This window comes from Antennarius striatus, chromosome 1 (assembly GCF_040054535.1).
Source record: "Antennarius striatus isolate MH-2024 chromosome 1, ASM4005453v1, whole genome shotgun sequence".
Taxonomy (NCBI): Eukaryota; Metazoa; Chordata; class Actinopteri; order Lophiiformes; family Antennariidae; genus Antennarius; species Antennarius striatus.
The window spans coordinates 23,103,783-23,121,299 of NC_090776.1; the positions used below are offsets into that span (position 1 = coordinate 23,103,783).

The following is a 17,517-nucleotide window of genomic DNA, read 5'->3' on the forward strand; positions in this document are numbered from 1 at the left end:
CATCTCTACTAAAAACAATTCCAGATTACACAAACTCTACATTTTATTTTTATCAATTACATATAAATTATCGACTAATTTTCATTAAAACTTTTAACTTCTGGTAATAACATGAAATGTGAATTTCAGTCTAATTTAATAGAAAGAACACAAACGCACATTTGCAGTGTATGTTTTTTTTTCTATTTTATTTATTTAATGCGACTTGGTCTCATTTCTATGACCCCATTTTCTGGTAACCACACAACCCAGCAGATGGTTTGCTCTGTGATGGAAACATTTCCAGTACATCGTGCTTCAGTTCTCGATTGGAAACAGACTCACCCTATAACTACTATCAACCTTTAATCAGCTTGTGGTGACATCTTAACACCACACTGGTTTATGACTGTTTAATGAAGGAAAGCCTCTCAACACTGCTTACTTACTCACCAATGAGACTGAAACAACAAATTGGGGGAGGAGGATGGCGGGGGATCAGTGAGCTCACTAACGTCCCGTTATCAGGAGACAGATTGCTGACAGCCAGATTTCAGTGTGAGAAGAAGAAGAAAGTGAAATGAGGCTGGATAATTAAGAAAAGCAGGCTTGTATCCCCGACGGGACCAGTGAGCTCGGTACATGCAGGTCTTCACACCATCATTCAGCCTCTATCGCTTTAAGAGCGGAGAGAAGGAGTGTGTGTGTGTGTGTGTGTGTGTGTGTGTGTGTGTGTGTGTGTGTGTGTGTGTGTGTGTGTGTGTGTGTGTGTTTGTGTGTGTGTGTGTGTGTGTATATGTGTGTGTGGGGGAGGGGTATTGGCTGGGGTGGAACAGTCCTGTAATGAGCAGATTTTAGAGAGAGAGAGAGAGAGAGAGAGAGAGAGAGATAGAAAAAGAAAGAGCAAGGCCGAATAACAAGAGAGGACAGATGACTTGGTGGAATTGGGATATAACAATCCAGGAGACAAAGGAAAAGGAAACAGAATAATTTCTTCCTTTCGTTCCACATCCTCGGGCGAGGAGAGAGCCTGATCTTTACATCCCAGCAGAAATAAGAGATGCTCACTCTACGTTATGTCTAACAAGGTGTGTGTGCTTACGGATGTGTCTCTCTGAGTCTGGATTGCTCCTTTCCAGGCCATGCTATTGCTAAGAGAATTGTCTCTCTCTCTTTTTCTTTAATGGCGTACAGGTGCAGCATCATCCGTCTCCCGCATCCCTTCTCGGTGTGTCGGTGATGATGTGGGGATGCTGTAGCTTCTGATTGAGCTGTCGCTGCTGCTGCTGTTGCTCTGTGGGCCTCTGGGAGTGCTGGAAAAGCATAGGCCTTGCTTGTCTGGAGCACCCCACTGCAAGGCTGAGGCGACGGGCCGGCGACCTGCGAGACCGCGCGGAGCAGGAAAGTGGAGGAGGAAGTGGAGGAAGATGAGGAGCACTCTGAGCCAGCATGCCCATGGGAAGCAGCGTGCACAGCAACTGCGTTTGTCACTCCAGGCCTGAGGCTTAAGGCTGCTTCTCCATCGTAAAGTGATGCTCTTCTTGCCACGTATTGTTGATTTTAAAATCAGGACCTGGTGTTTTGACGTTGTAAACTAACTGAAGAACAGGAGTGGTGGGCCTGCACCTCCATGCAATCGGGCGAGGCCTCCTCCCTCTGTGCTACTTCTGAACGAATCAGGTCGTTGTTTTTTTCCTTTTCTTGAGGCTCTAAGGATTTGCCTAAACCTGTTTCATGCATGTCCACTGGAGGCAGGTTTGACTTTGATGACGGGGGGTCGTACTGTGGGGGGTGGGAGCAGGGTAAGGCTCATGGTCGAGGGGTCTGCACAGGGCCCCAGGGTCAGGGCGAGTACGCTGGTGCCTGGAGTCACGGCTTCGAGGTTCTGGGCGTGTACACATGGCCCAGCGGGAACAGCTACCAGGGCACCTGGGCACAGGGCAAGCGGCACGGTATTGGAGTGGAGAGCAAGGGTCGCTGGGAGTACAGAGGGGAATGGACGCAGGGGTTCAAAGGTCGCTATGGGCAGTTGGAGAGCACAGCAAGTGGGGCCCGGTATGAGGGAACATGGAGCAATGGGCTACAGGATGGATACGGCACAGAAACCTACTCCGATGGAGGTAAGGCTGCTGAGAATGATTCTGGGAGATCTAGAGATCCAATCAGATCTGGCATGACGGCTCTGAACCAAACACATCAGGCTCCCGCTCTGAGAAACGGGTTTTCAGGCTACAAGTGGAACAACCTGCTCGCTTAACATGGTGCTAAAATCTACTGTCACACATCTCCAGTGTAGGCTACATAAATAACATATGGGTCACGTCCATATGCATCGATAGATTACTGAGCAGGCCTACGGGCGCAGCCTTAAAGGTTCAGACCGGCTATGAGAGCCGCTCATGTCTATTGGGTTATGTGGTGTTATGTAGTGTTATGTAGAGTTAGGTAGAGTTATATAGATGTTATGTAGTATGTAACAACAGTGAATGAGATGCAAAGTCACTACATATAAACAAAAAAAAAAAAAAAACCACCATAAAGAAACACAAAATGATTGGAAGGAGATCCACAACAAAAGCAAGGAGACACAAAAAACTACAAGGAACTACCAGAGAGGACGGATGACATATCCTTAATAACGATAAAAACAGAATCATCACAATAAGGCAGCAAATAGACACAACTATGATAAACTAAAAAAGAGTCAAAATGATCGTAAAAAGATTTAAACAAACACAAACTGACAACAATACACTAAAACAAATGCAAGACTAAATAACTTCCAGAAGACATTGGAAATAAAAAAAAGGTGTTTAAAATTGATTGGAATCAACTAAAGGGAGACACAAAATGACCACAGAGACACGTCTCCTACTGTCTCATGTCTGGTGAGCAGCATTCATTTATGGGATGATTAGAAAATAAACTTTGGATGTTAAAAAAGAGAGAGACAAGAACTCACATTAGAAATAAATTCTAATGTGATTTTATTAAATTTTATTCCTAAGAAAGGGGAACATTTAACCTCTCTCTCTCCCTCTCTCTCTCTCCCTCTCTCTCTCCTCTGTCACCATGGTAACGTGGAGACAGCAGGTCAGCGTGACACTAGAGCACTAGAGACAAGCTGGCTCTTCTGTCCTCTGATTGGCTCTCTGATTCTGTCAATCTGGGGGGGGAGGGGTTCTCTCACCCCGGGGGTTTGATACCTGTCTGACCTCCGAGCCCCGAGCGGGCAGCTGGGAGGAGGTGGATGGTTCTTCACCTACCGTGGACGTTTTACCGGAAGGTGGTTTCTCACGTCACCCAGCAGAGCGTTAAGGTTACATCGTCTAACCTGCTCCAGTAGAACACAGCTATAAGGTTAAAAAAAAGAAGAAAAAAAAGGTGACGAAAAGAAATGCGTCACGCCTATAGCTCCACCCTTCTCTGCCGCTCACGTGGCAAACCGCACAGGTGAATATAGCACGCACGAGCTGACACATTTTCCACAGCCCAGTGAATCTGTTCTCCCACGCGCACATACAGACAGGTCGGTCACGTGCTCATTAATACCTCAATAACAACAACAACAACAACAACAACAATAATAATAATATAATAATAATAATAATAATAATAATAATAATAATAATAATAATGAAGAAAAGTAAATAAAGATAATATGTGTGGTGTGGAATCGAATTTGTCAGTAATTGTAACGGAAGGCTGCTCACTAATGACACACAGCTACTACTACTGCTCTTTCAGCGGATAGTTAACAAGAACAGTAATTCTTAAGGAGATATAACGTGATACACGTTTGGAGAGTACATTATGTGAAATGTTGTTATTAATTCCAGGGGAATGGTGACATAGTAAATCTCCAGTGGGGCCACAGGCCCCATTAAACAAACCTTTTAGTTTCCCGAGTTCCTGTTTTATGAAATATGCAACAAAATGTGCTGCTACTACAGCTATAGAGCTGCGCTGCTGCAAAAACGGGAACAGCCACAGGTACAGGTAAAAACACAGGCAGATCATTATTTATGACAGAAATTATTTCAGCGTGCACAAAATATACTCTGGAACATAGTATCACTCAGTATGTTCCTGCAGCTTTACAGTAAAATCCTAAATATGTATATTTATGTGATACCAATCAGGGTGTGATTTGTTGGGGAGGTTGGGGGGGATCATCCCCCCTTTGGTTTTATAGTCTGTACCTCTGATGAATTATTGATTGATTGACTTTTATTATTATTATTATTATTATTATTATTATTAATATTAATATTAATATTAATAATGATTTAAATATAATATTCCACCACAATTACTTGAATGTCACACTGATGCACTTCCTGGTAATCAAAAATTCAACGCAACATTTTATGCTTGATTACTCTGTTTTATTTCTATTAGGTTTCTCAGTTAACTCTACCAATAGTTCACATCAAATAGTGAAAAATTCAGAGTTCAACATTCAGCGACCAAAAAAACTGGTAATTCTTCCGAGCAGAAACCGAACCCAGCCAACATTGGTTCTTACTTTTATCCCTAGGAGACAAGCCTGTCAATAATTTTTAAAAAATAGGAATTAACAGCCAGGTTTAAAGTTTTCTTACAGGTAGCCTATAGCCTACATTTTTGGCGCTAGCTTTCAACCTGACCCAAATTGTCAGCAGTCTCAGTGTTCAAACGTCAGCATGTACATAAAAACATTGTGTGTTTGTTTCCTGCTCAGAAGCTCACAGAGATGTGGATAAAAAGATGACGCGCCAACAAGAAAGCCGAAAAGGTCAAATGAAGTCTGACCTCAGAGCAAACTGTTCACTTCGTCTAATATTTGCTGAGTTATTTTGACATGATGTGAAATTCTAATCTGTTGTGTTTTAATGTTACGTTTTACAGACCTTTCACATTAGACAAAGTCCTCTTGCCATGTTGGAGTGATTTGGCCCTTATCCATGGTCCTGAAGTCTAACTAGACCATTAAATTTTGTGTTAAAAACAAATATTAAAGTGGTCAGAATTTCATAGGGCCTACCATTAACCTAAAAAATTATAAGGACTGCTGATTGTTTGTTTTTCCATGACTAAAAAAAACCAAAAGATCAGGAAATCAGCTGACAGGAAACCAAGATTTATTAAATACACGGTCTCAAAAAAACATATTCCTATATGCATTTGTGTAACTGGTATTACTAATGCAGTATCTGCTTGTCCAAGATGCTGATTTTTGTCAACTAAATCGTACTTTAGATTATAAAAGCAAACAATTCATAATGACATGCTTTTATCACGCTATAAATACTTTGAATTCTTCCTCCATCACTAGACACAAACTCCATCTGTAGTACTGTATGTTTATTTTCTGTACACCCACTCATTTGCCAAATCACGGCACAGGCAAACAGACGTCTGGTTCACTCCATAAATAAACACTGTTGGATAGTTTTTAGAAAACACGTGCACTGTATGCTGTTCTCTGCATAAATGTTTCTTTGATCTGCATCCATAACATATTCCACTGGTTAGTACTGTATCATTTTCAAAATATTATTCATGCCAGCAAAGAAACCACATGAACATTTATGCAAGAGTGGCCTGTTTGTTGTGTGTCATACAGGTCCGTGGGTCAATCAATATCGGGCCAAACAGAAAGAATACATAACTTACATTATTTCTGTTTTATTTATTATTTGATTCTGAATGATGTCTTTTTTTTTTAAAGAAAATTACCATATTTTCTCAGCCACATCTGTCATGATTGATGCTTATCAAGATGCTTGCCTCGGTCACATGACTACCTTCTTAAAGGGGCTGCTCCAGCTGGTAGCACAGAATACATTCTCGCTAAATTGAAACTCCTAAGCATGCAAGACTAACACAAAACAAGCTTGGTGTGATATTACGTAGATGCTGCTTATAAAGTTGCATACACTTTGGATTCACGTTTATTACCATATTTAGAAAAAAGCTGTTTTTATGCTGGTCGTATCATTTTTTTTGTCGTATTTATCCACCACACATTAAAGGCCGGACCGTGAAAATATTGTCATTAATGCAGTCCATGGGATGAAAAAGGTCGGGGACAACTGAGTCAGATGATGTCATTGTGATGAAAAAAGACATTTCTGCTCAATGCATCTGTTTTATATTGATGATCAAAACCATTCTAACTGTTCCAACAAATCCATTGCAGTTTGGTCAAATATTTGCAATTAGATGATTTGTAATAATTATAATGTGCCTAGATAATGGTAAAATACCGAGCATGACCTGGAACAAAGTCACTTGATTTGTTTTCACCTGGTTCCAAAGCAGGACATAACAGTGATATGTTGCATGACGTTTTTTCAATTGGTTTCATATTCATGATCTCTTGTATTTGGACAAAGAGCACTTTTTGTGTTGGTGGATCATCGTATAATTGTGAAACCCATATTGTTTTCCTGTTTCTCAGGAACCTACCAGGGCCAGTGGCTTGGTGGAATGCGTCACGGCTACGGCGTGCGGCAGAGTGTGCCGTACGGCATGGCGGCCGTCATCCTTTTCCCCCTGCGAACATCTATAAACTCCCTTCGCTCTGAGCACAGCCACGGCCCTCCGGCTGTGCTGGAGGACGGTACTACCATCACTCCGACCGACGGTGTGGTGGCTGGGCTGGCCGGCAGCCCTGTGGGACGAGGTGGGTTTGCACTGACATCTCTGAGTGAAGCTGAACGCCAGAGGAAGAGGAAAGGCCGCTTCCGCCAATCCATCCTGAGTGGACTGAAGCTGCGTCGCTCCGAGTCCAAAAGCTCCTTAGCTAGTCAGCTCAGCAAACAGAGCTCCTTCTGCAGCGAGGCCGGCATGAGCACCATTAGCTCTGCTGCATCCGATATCCACTCCAACGCTAGTGAGAACGAACAGGGCGCTCCAGTAGACGCCACCGTGACAGAAATGTATGCTGGTGAGTGGCGGAGCGACCAAAGGGCTGGCTGGGGAGTGAGCCGGCGCTCAGATGGCCTGCATTATGAAGGCGAATGGGCCGGTAACAAGAGGCATGGATATGGATGCACCACCTTTCCTGATGGTACCAAGGAGGAAGGGAAGTACAAACAGAATGTGTTGGTGAGCGGGAAAAGAAAGAACCTGATCCCACTGCGGGCCAGTAAAATCAGAGATAAGGTGGATCGGGCTGTGGAAGCTGCTGAGAAGGCTGCAGACATCGCCAAGCAGAAAGCAGAAATTGCCATGTCAAGGTCAGACTTACAGCAAAATAAGTAGAAAGTCATCAAGAGTTTTCCCCCAATACATGTCTTGGATTGCTATAATAATCTGAGTCAGCAATAAATCTTAGATTATTGTAAATATTTGTTGATTAAATATGTTTTATTTTATACTTATAATTTTAAAATTCATTTCTTAAAAGTAAGAAATTAGCAAAAAAATATCGAAATATTTTCACGTTTTCACAAAATCCCACAATTTTGACAGAACCAAAATAGAATTCTGGAAATAAAAACAAAATGAATCAAGTAAATGCTGGACACTACGTTAACAGAAATGTATAGAAGGAATAAATTTGTAATACTCCTGTGTGTTACTTTAAAATGGATAAAATGACAGATCTTTTTTGTATCTTTGCATTACAGCAAACAATCATTCACTATTTGTGTTAAATGGTAGTTGATCTTAAGTCGACTCTGAAGGTAAAAAGTTCCCAGACCTCATGTCATCGCCCTGATTTACAGAAATATTTGGTTTATTGTCTTTGCCTCCCAAAATCTCTGCTATGAACATGTAACACCTGTCCAACCACATCACCAATTTACTTTTCTCATATGGATGTCAATTTGGCACTGCTACTACCTGCTTTACCAACTCAGAAGAAGAATGGCAATGACCCCCATTTTGCAAATTTTATACAGACTGGTCTTTTTCTTTTCCTTTCGGCTTTTCCCTTCAGGGGTCGCCACAGCGAATTGATTGCCTCCATCTAACCCTGTCTTCTGCATCCTCTTCTGTCACACCAACTACCTTCATGTCCTCTTTCACTACATCCATAAACCTCCTCTTTGGTATTCCTCTAGGCCTCCTGCCTGGCAGTTCAAAACTCAGCATTCACTATCTCTCCTCTGGACATGTCCAAGCCATCTCAGTCTGGCCTCTCTGACTTTATCTCTAAAACCTCTAACATGTGCTGTCCCTCTGATGTACTCATTCCTGATCCTATCCATCCTGGTCACTCCCAAAGAGAACCTCAGCATCTTCATCTCTGCTACCTCCAGCTCTGTCTCCTGTCTTTTCCTCAGTGACACTGTCTCTAGACCAAACAACATCGCTGGTCTCACCACAGTTTTGTACACCTTTCCTTTCATTTTAGCTGAAACTCTTCTATCACACATCACACCTGACACTGGTGAAGTGCATTAAAGGCACTGCAGTATTCTGACTCTGTAAAAAAGCAGCTGTCACCCTTTGGAGCGAGAGCCCTTTTTGATTGCAGTGTTTCTGCCTGTCCTGTTCAGGATGAGCCACGCTCGAGGGAAGGCAGATGCAGCTGAAGGAGTGGCACAGAAGGCCACAGAGGAGTGCCGACTGGCCCGGATAGCTGCCAAAGAGCTCTCTCCCTCTTTTCACATCTATGGAAACGGTGAGGAGATAGCATAAGCATAAACTTTCATGCATGCTGTTTCTGTATTATCAGACAGAGGAATATGTAGAGAGCTGCAAAACTGAGCTGAAAACCCCTGAATTTTGACCTTCACCAACAAGAGCTTAAGCAGATTTTGAGATCACATACATTTTGTCTCCTTCTATGTTTGTGCTTGTGTTTTCTGCAAAATATCTCTTAAATATAGGCACAATTTTGTCTGTTTTGTTGATCTTTGACCAAGAAAATGTTTCAATGTGGATCTAGAAATAAATAATAGAGGGGTTGAGACATATTGCTGCCCCAATATGTGGTTAAGGTAATTACAAAGTAATTACAGTATTTTCTGCACAATAAGGCGCATTGGACTATAAGGCGCACATCCAATGAATGGCCCATTTAAAAACATGTCCCCATATATAAGGCGCACTAGAGTATAAAGCAAATCTGATTATAAGGCGCACCTTCAATGAATGGCCTACTTTAAAAATGTTTTCATATATAAGGCACACTGTCGATTTGAGAAAATTAAAAACTTAAAGGTGTGCCTTATAGTGCTGAAAATACTGTAAATGAATTGCATGTAACTGTACACGGTAAAGATTCTAGATGAAAAGTAGATCTAGATCCACATGATGGAAAATCATATTTTTTGTTTATAACTAACTACTGATGATTAGCTTGTGTTATAATACGGCATTAAACAGGTCTTAGTATAGAGACTAGTAAAAAGTATAAGTTGGCTAGTCTTTCAAGATGTTCTTCAGCTGTCTTTGATGGGTGTGTTTATGGTGAGTTGTTACAGAAATCTATTTTTGTGTGTTCATGTTCAATATTTTTGACTATGATTTTGCTCTAACTAAGTGGTTTAAAGTTAAAATCTACATTTCAAAGAGTTTTTTTAAAAACATAGATCAAAGTTATTAGTGTTTACATTCATATTCAATCTTGTAACAAAACACAATCAGTGCTTGCCAGCACATGAAGCTCTTTTCTCCCTTTGTCACCCTGCATGCTCCTGTCACACCCATCCTATAGGTCATTGCGAGTTGTTGCCAAATCACTTCACTGGAGCGGTTCTCCAACTGTTTTCACAGGGATCGAATGCCAGCGGCCCAAGCACCAAGACGCCAAGGACAAAGACCATGAGGTGATCTCCACAGGAACAGACAGTCCAGAGCTGTGCACTCCGGACACCACCCCGCCTGTAATAACACCTGAACTCAGCCCCGTGCTGACTGTACCCACTTCGCCCCCCCATAGCCCTCCAAAGCATGCCCACCGTCCTAGAAATGCTTGCTTCATGCGACAGAGTGCTGTGGATGATCAAGGTGGGGCTGAGATACAGGTGCTAGTGGAAGGAAGGGGGGTAGATATTCCAAGAGGAGGGGCTAACAATTGGACTGATGACGCGTATCCAGACAGAGGAGGCAGTAGCTGCTCCACCACGCCCTCCCTTCTGGAGGAGCAGGAGTTTCAAATTAATGGACACGAGCAAGCCCCTATGGCCAACCACAAACCACGAGAGAAACCCTTGTCCAATCACAAGTCCTGGGACCACGCTTCCTCTTACAAAACGTGGGAGCATTCCTTGCCCAACCAAAAGCCCTTCAAGCATGTTTCCTCCAATCACAAGTCAAGGGAGCAGCCGTCCTCCAATCACAAATCATGGGATCATTCTACCATCAATCACAAGACTTGTGAGTATGCCTCTTCCAACTACAAACCGCAGGTACACATTCTATCCAATCACAAGGCCTTGGAACATAACATGTCCAATCACAAGACTTCTGAGCATGCTTCTTCCAATCATAAGTCCCAAGACTATATCTCCACCAATCACAATGCAAAGGACCACGTCTCCTCCAGTTACAACCCTCGAGAGCATGTTTACTCCAATCACCATCCAAAGCAGCACAACCCCTCCAACCACAGGCTGAATGAGCTTGCTGTAATCGACCAAAGGCTAGATGGTCTCACTGGGGGCTGGACTTCTGAAAGCACCCACAGGTGGAGCCCTGCCCACTCTCGCCTCACAGAGCAGGATGAGGAAGGAATGAATGACTATACGGTTGACATGAGGCTTCAATGTCCGGACTCACAGATGTCTCGGGGGTTCGGCCAGGAGTCCCCAGCCCTCAAAAACAACAGGCTGAGATCCAGAGGCCTTCGGCCGGTCAGAGAGGGATCCATGGACTCTGTGCAGATGCTGGACAACCTGAATGTGGGGGCAGAGTTAGAGGAGTGGCCGCTCCACAGGGACGTCACCCTCTCCCCACCCCTAAAGTCTCAGCCCATCAATCTGGAGCAGGAAGGAGAGCATCTCACCCTCAAAACAAACTCAGTGAGTCACCATTACAGCATGTTTGGGAAGCAGGTTCTGTAAAACTTTTGAATATGGACGGGTTTTGGATAATTCTCCTAATAGTTTTGTCTCCACCTTTATTAATTTATAGTCTGAACATGTAATTCTGACTAAAACACAACAGTTAGAAATACACAATGACTCCAAAATATAAGAAAACTACCACTTCTTCTTCTTGTCCTTTGAATCCTCTTCTCTCACACCAACTACCTTCATGTCTTCCCTCATTACATCCATAAACCTCCTCTTTGGTCTTCCTCTAGGCCTCCTGCCTGGCAGTTCAAAACTCATAAGAAAACTACCACTACTTGATAAATAAGAAGATGACATAACAATGACATCACCATAAAAATTTTAAGAAATAATAAAACCAACCAGTGGCATTTCAGACAAATAAGTGTTTATATCAGACGACTGTATTCTGTAAAATGGCAAACAGCATCTGCAGACAAAGGGAAGGAAGTTGAACTCCCTGAGCGGGGTGGGAGGCTGGAATCAGCCCAGATTGAATGGATTTTCAGCAAAATTCTGACCTTATGCAGTTTCAATTGTTCTGTTCCGTTGCTGCTTTAAAAAAAAAAAAGCAGTGATCCATGCCAAAAGATACAAGAAAGTTTTCAATAAAGCAGGAATAAAAGATTTTCTTAAAAGTTTTGGCAACATTAAAAGCTTATGATAAAATGACTGTGAGACAATATACTTTCTTGGGTTCTCATTTTAATAATGGACCAATTAAATGGCCCAGACAAAATTCTAAGCCATAAGTGATTGAATACACTCTTAGGAAAGAGCAGAAACTGAAATGCATGCTCATGTGCTGCAAGATGAGATCTTGAGAACGCTCACAACTCACAAAAAAATGGAAATGTAGTGTTTGACCCAACAGAGACACGTATTATCTGTGATGGTCAACTTCCAGGTAGCAAACAAAAACCGAGGTGTGCAGAGATTGCAAATTCACATCATTGAGCAAGATCATTTCTAAAATGAATCATCAAATGAAAAATCATATATAAAAATATAAAATCATATATATGTATATATGTGCATATATACAGTATATATATATATATACTTTATATACTGTATATGTGTATATATAGTATGTGTGTGTGTGTGTGTGTATGTATGTATATATATATATATATATATATATATATATACACCGTGTGTGTGTGTGTATATATATATATATATATATATATATATACACACACACACAGTATATATCTATGTATATATACTGTATATATCCCTCTCACCCTTTCGGGGTGGTATCTTTGTGTCATCCTCAAGCTCAGGTCCTCTACCAGAGGCCTGGGAGTCTGAGGGTTCTACGCAGTATCTTAAATGTTCCCAGGACTGCGCTCTTCTGGACTGAGGCTTCAGATGTTGTTCCAGGAATCTGCTGGAGCAACTCTTCCAGTTTGGGGGTCACTGTCCCAAGTGCTCCTACTACCACGGGGACCACATTAACCTTGACCTTCCACATCTGTTCCAGCTGTTCTTTCAACCCTTGATACCTCTCAATCTTTTTGTGTTCCTTCTTCCTGATGTTGGCGTCAGCTGGAATCGCCACATCTATCACCACTGCTCTCTTCTGCTATTTGTCTCCCACCACTATGTCCGGTTTGTTAGCTAGCAGCTGTTTGTCAGTCTGGAAGTTGAAGTTCCACAGGATCTTAGCCTTGTCGTTCTCAACCACCTTTGGTGATATGTCCTAAAGGGATTTGGGTACTTCTAGTCCATACTGGGTACAGATGTTCCTGTACACTATTACAGCTACTTGGTTGTGCATTTCCATGTATGCTGAGCTGGTGAGCATCTTACACCCTGCTACCACATGCTGGACTGACTCTGGGGCTCTCTACATAGCCTGCACCTTGGGTCAGATCTACTGTGGTAGATATTGGCCTCTATTACTCTTGTACATAGGGCCTGTTCTTGTGCTGCCATGATCAGTGCCTCTGTGCTGTCTGTCAGTCCAGCTTTATTCAGCCATTGGTAGGTCTTCTTGATATCAGCCACTTCCTCTATCTGATGGTGGTACATGCTGTGTAGGGGCTTGTCCCTCCATGTTGTCTCCTCCTCCTCCTCAGGTTTCTGCTGTCTAAGGCATTCACGGAGCAGTTCATCTGTTGGGGCCATCTTCCTGATGTACTCTTGGATTTTCGATGTTTCATCCTGGACAGTGGCCCTGATGCTCACTAGTCCTCGGCGTACCTCTTTCCACTTAGTGTACAGCCTCAGGGTGCTGGACCTTGGATGAAACCCTCCATGCATGGTGAGGAGCTTTCTAGTCTTAATATCTGTGGCTTCTATCTCCTCCTTTGGTCAGCTTATGATCCCAGCAGGGTATCTGATGACTGGCAGTGCATACATGTTGATGGCTCGGACCTTGTTCTTGCCATTCAGCTGCCTTCTCAGGACTTGCCTTACTCCCTGGAGGTATTTGGCATCCTTGCGGCCTCCTCATGATTGCCATTAGCCTGTGGGATTCCAAGGTATTTGTAGCTGTCCTTGATGTCTTCTATCCCGCCCCCTGGTAGGTCAACCCCTTCAGTTCTAATCATCTTGTCTCTTCTTGATACCATCCAGCCACATTTGTCTAATCCGAATGACATCCCTATGTGGTCGCTGTAGATCCTGGTGGTGTGGATCAGTGAGTCAATTTCTCGCTCATTCCTGGCATACAGCTTGATGTCATCCATGTAGAGGAGATGGCTGATTGTTGTCCCGCTTCGGAATCGGTATCCATAGCCACTCTTTGTGATGATGTGACTGAGGGGGTTCAGGCCTATGCAGAACAGCAGTGGTGATAGTGCATCCCCTTGGTATATGCCACACTTGATGTTAACTTGGGCAATTGGCTTGGAGTTAGTGTCCAGGGTTGTCTTCCACTTCCCCATTGAGTTTTTGATGAAGGCTCTTAGTGTCCTGTTGATCTTATACAGTTCCAGACATTCCAGTATCCACATGTGTGGCATTGAATCGTAGGCTTTCTGGTAGTCTATCCAGGCGGTGCACAAATTGGTTTGCCTATTCTTAGTCTCTGTGTACTGCTCTGTCCACCAGTAGCTGGTGCTTGGCTCCCATGGTGTTACTACCACCACCTTTCTGTGCCCCGCTCATATATTGATCCATGTGCCTACTCATCTTAGCCACCATGATACCTGACAGGAGCTTCCATGTTGTACTGAGACAGCTTATTGGCCGGTAGTTGGATTCTGTGGGTCTTTCATGATCAGGACTGTCCTGCCTTCAGTCAACCATTCTGGTAGCGTCCCAGCACAGATGAACCAGCACCAGCTGGATTTGATCTTATATATATAACCCCTAATATTGTGTGTGTGTGTGTGTGTGTGTGTGTGTGTGTGTGTGTGTGTGTGTGTGTGTGTGTGTGTGTGTGTGTGTGTGTGTGTGTGTGTGTGTGTGTGTGTATATATATATATATACTGTATATACACACATACAATTACATTTTATACATAATTAGCTGATTGAGGTTATTATCTGTTATTACCTGAACATCCTATATATGAAAATCCAAACTGAAGAAAACAATTCTCCTACACTGTGTAATGATTTTATAAATCACACCTAGATCCTGTCTTTAACATGGCAACAAAGGAGTAGAAATTAATTTTTTTAAAATTCATTGACATAAACATGTATAGTCTTTATTCATAATTTATGTCACACAGCCGGTCGTAATTATTATGAAATCTATTTTTCAAATATTTCAGCAAATTATTTTACATACTCATAATTTTGCATTTACATGGCGTTGTCACCATGATGTTTTCCACCATGTAATGTGTTACCACTGGTTGTCAATAATGTCATACTGATTGTGTTTCTCTTGCTATACATGTTGACATTAATGCCATAACTAGTTAGCAACAAATAATTTGCGAGCAGATGCATAAAAATGAATTATCAGCTAAAACGACATAACTGTGACAGCCCTCGGTGTCAGTTATGAATTGATTATTATTGATTAGTTTTATTGTTTATCGGTAAACTGTTGAGATCTGAACTAACTGCTTCTCTCCTTCTATTTCAGGGCTCCAGCTCTATCCTGGTGGTTATGGTCATTTTACTCAATATTGGAGTAGCCATTCTTTTCATTCACTTCTTTATTTAGGCTTATACAAGTATGACCTACTGAGACTTATTGATAACTGCAGTATATTATATTATTACCTTCTGAGATGGACATTCTGCCTATTTGAATGGAGCCCACAGCCCAAGTGACTGACATAGCAGAGCCTTTTTAATCGTTGCTACTGGTTTTTTCACCATTTGAGGTTTTCTGAAAACTTCCTCCCTTTTAAAATTCTTATGTTCCGCTTGGAACCACAGAGAAGGAAGTAGGAGAGTGAGGAGTGTGGCTTAAGACTAGTATTGGGACACTCGTGTTCGGGTATCCATCGGCTACTGTTAAGTGGGCTGGAGATGACACAGGCAGTTTTGTCCATTTTTTTCATCAAACTGAACAAGAATATAGTGACCCTTGCTTCCCAGTTATCATGAGCAACATGCTAACTAATGGCATGGCACACACTCCATCCTAAAACCTACAGATTATAACCCCTTTTGCCTTTTTGGCCCATCTGTCACTCTCTAACCCCTGTTGGCACTATGCGCTACATACAGAACTATGCTGCAAGATTAGATCCATTTTAAAGGGCTCCGTCATTCTTTTTTTTTTTTCCCACCACAAACTACACAAACACACACAACCATTGCATGAGGCTGTGTGGGGTTTTAAAAGTGCATTTTATATCCCTTTAACATCACTGTTTCTGTCCACATTTGTATGCACTCACTGGTTATCGCTTCCTCTCGGCAGAGATTTGGGAATCAGCACTCTTCACCAAAATCAAATCAGTTTGAATTTAATATCAGTGTTGCCTGATATCACACGGAACCATCTTTAGTCAGGGCCCAGGTGCAGGCAGATACGCTTAAACGTCAAACAACTTCTTGAATTTATTGTCAACACAATCACACTCAAAAGAATTCCACATTTCACTGCTGACACACAGAGGAGGATCCAGCCTTGCCCCTTTGTACAGCCTTGAGACTGTTATGTTATAACCACTGATTCTACTATATATGTGTATGTGTCATGATTATTCAAGTTTGTTACTACTATTCAAGTTTGTTACTTTTTGCAGTTTGCAAGACAGAGAGAATGCTGAGTGCCTCGTATTTATTCATTTTTCAAGTTTATTTAACGCTCCAGGATAAAACACTATTAGAAGAGATGAGTAACCTTCAGCATTAAGAAAGGTGACCCAGCATCCCCTCCATCCTCCCACAGTCCTCTCTTTCACCCTGAAATGGCATGCACTGTTTTCTCTCTCTCTCTCTCTCTCTCGCTCTCTCTCTCTCTCTCTCTCTCTCTCTCGCTCTCTCTCTCTCTCTCTCTCTCTCCAACTACCCCTTTTAGAGCAGTCATAAAGGGAAAAATGGGGTTTCTTCAGTGTCATTTCCAGACACTTTTTGGCCAGATGAGATTTTTTTCAGCATGTTTGTGCAGCCTGCTCAATCTGGTGTCAGTTTGTGAGTTTCCCCTCCGTCTCGTCTCTTTTATCCAGCAACACAAGGCTACGTGAGACATGGAGAGCAGTGTAAAATAAACGCTAGCTTTTAAATCTCAGTGGAAACTGAAATGTCCTGAGTTTATGAATGATATTGAAAAGAAACTCTCTGCTACTGTATGTTTTATACTTCGCACCCAGTGGCATCATCATGTTGTGACATCATTGCATGCCCGAGCATGCTCTTTCTTACTCTTTGGTTTATGAGGTTGTTTCGAAGTTAATGTGGAGAAAATAATGAAATATTTGAAATGAAAGCGTGTGTTGTGGTTATTTCTACTGCTGTTTACCCTCATTAAATCCAGTGATTCATCGGTTTTCCTCTTACCTATTGTTGGGTCACAGAGATAGCTGGATATTCCAGATGTCTCTCTCCCCAAAAACTTTCCATCATCTGTTGCACACCGTGGGTTTTTTTCCAGACTAGGTTGAATATGTAATCTCTCCATTGAATTCTGGAGCTTCTCAGGCACCTTCACTTCAATGCATTCACACCCAACGTGAAGCAAATGTTTCATTTCACACAAATGCATACAAAGTTGAAGCAAACCTGCTTGCAGGCACAAATTCACACAGGAAGATGCATTTTGCATGACAGAAATAGAGTTGAGATACAAGTGAAAAGTGTGAAAATACAAAGGCATTAATTGTGTCTTTGAGTTTGTTAAGAAATTTTCACTTCGATATGATTCTGCGTTCTCAGTCTCCAGATGTTTTACAGTATGTCTGGGTGTCAATAGGACACAGAAATAGAGGACAAAGTTATAATAGCTGTACTTGTTGTGGGACACAGCTTTGGAAACCCACCGAGATTGGACAAAAAAAGAGGGACCTTCGAAAAGTCAGCAAGGAGCTCTGAGTTTCTGTTAAACTCTGAGAAAATGACTTTTAACTGAGTGCAGTTCTCAGTAGCACCTTGCATTTCTAGCATGAATGACATAAAT

General features: G+C 42.2%; 1 protein-coding gene across 2 annotated transcripts; it reads left to right on the forward strand.

Moving 5' to 3' along the window:
* Positions 1-938: 938 nt before the first annotated feature.
* On the forward strand, positions 939-16,798 carry jph3a (junctophilin 3a). Of its 2 annotated transcripts, XM_068315080.1 has the most exons (6): positions 939-1,067; positions 1,174-2,099; positions 6,425-7,205; positions 8,475-8,599; positions 9,697-10,943; positions 15,031-16,798. In XM_068315080.1, exons 2-6 carry the CDS (start codon positions 1,718-1,720, stop codon positions 15,109-15,111), a joined length of 2,616 nt encoding a protein of 871 aa, XP_068171181.1. In that variant the 5' UTR covers positions 939-1,067; positions 1,174-1,717; the 3' UTR covers positions 15,112-16,798. The 2 variants fall into 2 exon arrangements, with proteins under 2 accessions (XP_068171181.1, XP_068171190.1); XM_068315089.1 differs by lacking the exon at positions 939-1,067 and having other exon boundaries at positions 1,169-2,099.
* Positions 16,799-17,517: the final 719 nt, after the last annotated feature.

Excerpts from the sequence above, each read along its gene's own strand:
- jph3a (XM_068315080.1), top strand. The coding sequence starts at position 1,718 with ATGTCCACTGGAGGCAGGTTTGACTTTGATGACGGGGGGTCGTACTGT. Across the intron at positions 2,100-6,424 it reads AGAAACCTACTCCGATGGAG|GAACCTACCAGGGCCAGTGG; the intron begins GTAAGGCTGCTG and ends CCTGTTTCTCAG. Across the intron at positions 10,944-15,030 it reads TCACCCTCAAAACAAACTCA|GGCTCCAGCTCTATCCTGGT; the intron begins GTGAGTCACCAT and ends CTTCTATTTCAG.